Source organism: Triticum aestivum, chromosome 5D (assembly GCF_018294505.1).
Source record: "Triticum aestivum cultivar Chinese Spring chromosome 5D, IWGSC CS RefSeq v2.1, whole genome shotgun sequence".
In the NCBI taxonomy this organism is placed as follows: domain Eukaryota; kingdom Viridiplantae; phylum Streptophyta; class Magnoliopsida; order Poales; family Poaceae; genus Triticum; species Triticum aestivum.
The window spans coordinates 301,735,438-301,742,070 of record NC_057808.1 but is presented as its reverse complement, the minus strand read 5'-3'; the positions used below and the strand labels follow the sequence as shown (position 1 = coordinate 301,742,070).

Here is a 6,633-nt window from a genome sequence, read left to right as displayed (position 1 = left end):
TTGTTTCCTCACCCGCAAAAAAAAAGATTTTTTATTGTTTCCAAGCCCGGCATTAGTGATCTTTTGTGCCGTTGGTCTAAAAGAATTTCCTGTGCTCCTAGAGAAGCACCACGAGGGATGGGATGATCACAAACAAGAATAATGGACACTATATAAAGAGATAAATGTCCAAAGCAAATACAGATCCTTACACTGAATTAATATCCTTGATTTGACTTGACACCTCAGTCCACATGGAGTGAAAAACGTTCTGAAAGGCTGAAACAAACTCGTAATAAACCGCGCGTATTAAACACATACCATTATGTTAGATCAGAGGGTGGGGGCGTTAGTTAATCGGTTAATCCATGTGCAGCCGCCCGACGGCAGTATGACCGGCGGCGCCGGCCGGCGAGCTGCTGTGCCTACCAAATCTACACACACATGCTTGCCAGCATGTACGCACGACACGATCACGAGTTCGAGTCCACCGCCTCGTCGACGTCGTCGTCGTCGTCGACGCCGGATCCTCTGGCGCCCCTCCGCGGCTGCCGTGTCCGCCTGCTCTTCGGCTTCGGCGCCGGTGCCCTGCGCCGCCTCCGGAGCGCCGCGACGGTGTCGGTGAACGCCCGGAGTATGTCCTTGTGCACCGCCCGGTCGTTGAGCTGGAGGTAGCAGAACAGCAGCTCCTCCATGAAGTCCCAGTCCACCGCCGTCGCCGCGCGCGTGCCGACGCGGGCGGCCTCCACCCTCGCGTGCGCGTCCGCCATCTCCCGCATGGACCGCCGGAAGTCCTCGTACGGCGCGACGGAGAGCGTCACCACCGCCACGCCGCAGCCGCTCCCTCCGGAGACCACCTTCTTGGCAGCCATCCCGGCCACGACATCGCCCCCATCGCTCTCAGAGCCGCCGTCATCCTCCTGCGTCGACGAGCCGTCCTCATCGTCGCCGTCGTCGTCGTCATCAGGAACGGCGGTCGGGCCGACCCTGAGAGACCGGAAGTTGACGGCAAGAGCGCCGTCGCCATCGTCGTCGTCGCGGTTACCGGCAGCGACGTGGCGTTGGCGGACGCCGGAGGAGAAGGAGTTGGTCCGGGGGTGCATGCACGCGGAGAGCAACGAGCCGGCGGCTGCGGCGGCGGAGGGGGAAGGGGATGGGTTGTCGTTGGCGCTTGGACGGCCATGGCCATGGAGCTTCTTGAGGGCCTTGGGGAAGTGGAGGAATTTCTTGAGCCTTGCGCGCTTCTTGCTCCTCTTCTTCTTCTTCTTGGCCTCATCTTCCATCCCCTCCATGTTTCTCTTGATCTCTTGGTACGTTGAGACTTGAGAGTGCTGGTGTTAGATAGAGTGGCAAATGTAGGTTGGGAGAGGGGGGCTGGGGGAGGAAGGAGTTACATAGGAGTATTTATTTTGTGAGTTATATGTACTTATTTAGTACTTGCACTGGTTAAGGTATTTACTTAATTTGTTGACTTTTTACCAAGTATAGCTTTCTTTGTTTCTTCCAGAGATTTTTAGCAGAATTTTAGAGATAGCTAACTGCCCTTTGTGGTGCGGTCAGAGTACATATAACATGGTGTGAGTGGTATTAATAAAATCCTAAATGCCGTCCCTCCTGAGATAGCATGCTTAGTTGGTTAGCTTCCTTTTGTTGGGAGGGGGGGAGGGGGGGGGGGGGGGGGGGGGGTTATTGTGGACAGCCCGGCCTAGAGGCCCAAGCCCGAAAGCCAGAAATGGTCACGAATAGATATTTTATTTGAAATATAGGTATGATATATTGATTCAATACCTCGAATATGATCAATTTAATTAAAAACAACATTGTTCATGTGCTTCGGGTCGGGCCGGACTCGGGCTTAGGATTTTGTGAAGGAAATATGCCTAGAGGCAATAATAAAGTTATTATTTATTTCCTTATTTCATGATAAAATGTTTATTATTCATGCTAGAATTGTATTAACCGGAAACTTAGTACATGTGTGAATACATAGACAAACAGAGTGTCACTAGTATGCCTCTACTTGACTAGCTCGTTGAATCAAAGATGGTTAAGTTTCCTAGCCATAGACATGAGTTGTCATTTGATTAACGGGATCACATCATTAGAGAATGATGTGATTGACTTGACCCATTCCGTTAGCTTAGCATTTGATCGTTTAGTATATTGCTATTGCTTTCTTCATGACTTATACATGTTCCTATGACTATGAGATTATGCAACTCCCGAATACCGGAGCAACACTTTGTGTGCTACCAAACGTCACAACGTAACTGGGTGATTATAAAGGTGCTCTACAGGTGTCTCCGAAGGTACTTATTGGGTTGGCATAGATCGAGATTAGGATTTGTCACTCCGATTGTCGGAGAGGTATCTCTGGGCCCTCTCGGTAATGCACATCACTATAAGTCTTGCAAGCATTGTAACTAATGAGTTAGTTGCGGGATGATGTATTACGGAACGAGTAAAGAGACTTGCCAGTAACGAGATTGAACTAGGTATTAAGATACCGACGATCGAATCTCGGGCAAGTAACATACCGATGACAAAGGGAACAACGTATGTTGTTATGCGGTCTGACCGATAAAAATCTTCGTAGAATATGTGGGAGCCAATATGAGCATCCAGGTTCCGCTATTGGTTATTGACCGGAGACGTGTCTACATAGTTCTCGAACTCGTAGGGTCCGCACGCTTAACGTTCGGTGATGATCGGTATTATGAGTTTTTGTGTTTTGATGTACCGAAGGTAGTTCGGAGTCTCTGATATGATCACGGACATGACGAGGAGTCTCGAAATGGTCGATACATAAAGATCGATATATTGGACGACTATGTTCGGACACCGGAAGTGTTTCGAGAGGTTTCGGACATATACCGGAGTAGCGGGGGGTTACCAGAACCCCCGGGGAGTATATTGGGCCTAATGGGCCTTGGTGGGAGAAGAGGAGGGGCGGCCAGGGCAGCCGCGCCCCCCTCCCCCTCTAGTCCGAATTGGACAAGGAGGGGGGCGGCGCCCCCTTTCCTTCTCTCCCTCTCTCCCTTCCTTCCCCTCTCCTACTCCTACTTGGAAGGGGGGAGTCCTACTCCCGGTGGGAGTAGGACTCCTCATGGGGCGCGCCATAGGAGGCCGGCCTGCTCCCCCTCCTCTACTCCTTTATATACGGGGAGGGGGCACCCCTTGGATACACAACAATTGATCATTAATCTTTTAGCCGTGTGCGGTGCCCCCCTCCACCATAATCCACCTCGGTCATATCGTAGCGGTGCTTAGGAGAAGCCCTGCATCGGTAGCATCATCATCACCATCATCACACCGTCGTGCTGAAGGAACTCTCCCTCGAAGCTCTGCTGGATCGGAGTTCGTGGGACGTCATCGAGCTGAACGTGTGCTGAACTCGGAGGTGCCATGCGTTCGGTACTTGGATCGGTCGGATCGTGAAGACGTACGACTACATCAACCGCATTCTCATAACGCTTCTGCTTACGGTCTACGAGGGTACGTGGACGACACTCTCCCCTCTCGTTGCTATGCATCACCATGATCTTGCGTATGCGTAGCGAATTTTTTGAAATTACTACGTTTCCCAACAGTGGCATCCGAGCCAGGTTTATGCGTAGATGTTATATGCACGAGTAGAACACAAGTGAGTTGTGGGCGATACAAGTCATACTGCTTACCAGCATGTCATACTTTGATTCGGCGGTATTGTTGGATGAAGCGCCCCAGACCGACATTACGCGTACGCTTACGCGAGACTGGTTCTACCGACGTGCTTTGCACACAGGTGGCTGGCGGGTGTCAGTTTCTCCAACTTTAGTTGAATCGAGTGTAGCTACGTCCGGTCCTTGTGAAGGTTAAAACAACACATACTTGACGAAATATCGTTGTGGTTTTGATGTGTAGGTAAGAACGGTTCTCGCTCAGCCCGTAGCAGCCACGTAAAACTTGCAACAACAAAGTAGAGGACGTCTAACTTGTTTTTGCAGGGCATGCTGTCATGTGATATGGTCAAGACATGATGCTAAATTTTATTGTATGAGATGATCATGTTTTGTAACAGAGTTATCGGCAACTGGCAGGAGCCATATGGTTGTCGCTTTCACTAAAAAAAAGACACATCCGTGACATTTTGGGCCGAACAAAAAAAATTCTGTCATACTTATGACACTTCTATGACAATATTTGTGACAAAACACGGTATCATCATAGATGTGGTGGGGTCCTACTTCTATGACAAAAAATCATGACAGAAAATGGGCTTTTCGTCCTGGGCGGGCCGGAGACGCAGCTGCATGACATTCTTTGGGCCGTCCATGACGGAAAAAATCGTGGTAGAAGCGAGGGCGAGGAAAATATCGGGGTGTTCCCAGTTAGGGTGGGTGGTCGGGGCCGAGCGATGCGCGTTTCTCTCATACACGCATGCGCGTGGGTGCGAGGCATTTGGCTCTAACTGAACCCGAGCGAGGCATTGGGCTCTAACTGAACCCGAGCGATTGCACTGCAGGCTACGCATTACTGAACCCGAGCGATCGATCGATGGCTGTTAACTGAACCCGATCGAGCGATTCCTTCGCTACTGCTGCTAACTGAAACCGATCGATGCTGCCTCTGGATGAACAATGAGCGTTGTTGGGGGGTTTGGATGAACAGTTCCCGGTGGGGGTGGATGAACAGGACCCCGTGGTGTTGCTCTGGATGAACAGGACCCCAATCGATCGAGCCGGTTGGGGCTGGATGAACAGGACCCCGTGGAGGGCAGGATGAACAGGACCACCCCGTGGAGGGCAGGATGAACAGTAGACGGTGGAGGTCTGGATGAACATTAGCCCGTGGAGGGGTGGTTGAACAGGAGCCCGTGGAGAGGGGTGGTTGAACAGTAGCCGGTGGAGTAGCGCGCGGTGGAGGCTGGATGAACAGGAGCCCGTGGATGAACAGTCGCAGGTGGAGGCTGGAGGAGGTCGACGGTGGATGAACAGTAGCCCGTGGAGGCTGGAGGGGGTCGACGGTGGAGATGAACAGTATCCCGTGGAGTCCCGTTTTGCGGTACGCCACACCCCTCCCGATGAACAGGACCCCCGTTTCGACCGTAGCGCTCCAACACAAGTCTGTTTCCTCCGTTTTGCGGTATGCCACACCCCACCCGATCAACAGGACCCCCTTTTCGACCGTAGGAGGTCCGTTTCCTCCATTTTGCGGTACGCCAGACCCCCTCCCGATGAACAGGATCCCGTTTCGAACATGGCCGGTCGAACACAAGGCCGTTTCCTCCCTTGTGCGGTATGCCAGGCCTCGTTTCCATCGGTTGTTCCATCCAAGCCCTCCCGATGAACACGACGACGCATTCCGTTCCGACCCAGCCGGTTGGCTCCCCATGAACACGACGACGACGTTGTTTCTCCGTTCCGAACCAGCCATGTACACGAGCCCTGGCCGTACGTACGCGCGAGTAGGCGTTCGAGACCCCGCCCGTATGTACGTATGTGGCCGTATTTACTTTCTTGCACCCTGGCCGATGTACGTACGTGTACATGCTACGTGCGCGCCTCTACTACGACACGTGCGCGCCTCTACATCGACCAGTATGTACGTACACGTTCGTGACCAGAATGACAACGCTACGTATGCTTCGACCAGGTGGGTCCCGACTGTCTGGCACTTCCTTGCGTGCGAAGATGTAGCTCGTGGGTCCCAGCAGTCAGGGGGGCGAATCGTTTTTTTGCCCGGACGCACTTCCTTGCGTGCGAAAATGTAGCTGGTGGGTCCCAGCAGTCAGGGGAAAACGTCTTTTTCGCGAAATACGGTGGCCCGTCCGGTGGGTCCCCGCTGTCAGGTGGAGGAATATTTATTCTGCGCGTAATAAGGAGGCACTTCCTTGCTGCGGCCATGGACCCAGCTGTTAGCCTCTCCACGTACAGTACTTTTCCGATGGAAGTCGTTCCTTGACCACGTTGACCACGCCGCGCCGAGAGCACCAGGGCGGTGGACGACGGCGAGGCCTAGGAAGGGGACGACGCGGAGCCGGGGAAGACACGACAGTGGAAGCCCGCGCAGAGAGGAGTACAAGGGTTCACTGGTTCGGCTGCGGTGTGAGGCTGCCGTCGCCGCAGGGCCGGGCCAGCGGTGGGAATAGTAGGGGGCGGTGAGGCCTCCGCGGCAGCACAGCCGGCCACGGGAGGCAGGAGCATGCGGCACGACCGGCGCTGCTTTGGGCGGCTGGAGCAAGAAGACCAGAGGTTGAAGAAGCACTACGGCCGTTGGATGGATATCGTACGGTCACTGGAGCTAAAACCGTGCATATTGACTAAGTTGACAAAGCCCTCCGTCCCCGTCAACTTGGTAGGCCCACAAGTCAGCCTCCCACTATACTGGGTCCCAGCTAGCAGGGGGAGTATTCATTTTTTTGTGCGTAATAAGGAGGCACTTCCTTGCGCGCGAAGATATAGCTGGTGGGTCCGAGCTGTCAACGGCGGTAACGTTTTTTTCATGAAATACAGAGGCCCTTTCGGTGGGTCCCAGATGTCAGGTGGAGGAATCATTATTTTGCGCGTAATAAGGACGCATTTCCTTGCGTGCGGCCGTGACCCAGCTGTCAGCCTCTCCACGTACAGTCCACTTCAGATGCATGTCGGTCGTTGACCACGTTGACCAGGCCGC

At 53.4% G+C, this 6,633-nt stretch overlaps 1 protein-coding gene across 1 annotated transcript; it reads right to left on the bottom strand.

The window, feature by feature from the left end:
- Window positions 1–135: 135 nt before the first annotated feature.
- LOC123124724 (transcription repressor OFP14) lies at window positions 136–1,350 on the bottom strand. Its single transcript, XM_044545292.1, has one exon. It carries the CDS (start codon window positions 1,269–1,271, stop codon window positions 453–455), a length of 819 nt encoding a protein of 272 aa, XP_044401227.1. The 5' UTR covers window positions 1,272–1,350; the 3' UTR covers window positions 136–452.
- Window positions 1,351–6,633: the final 5,283 nt, after the last annotated feature.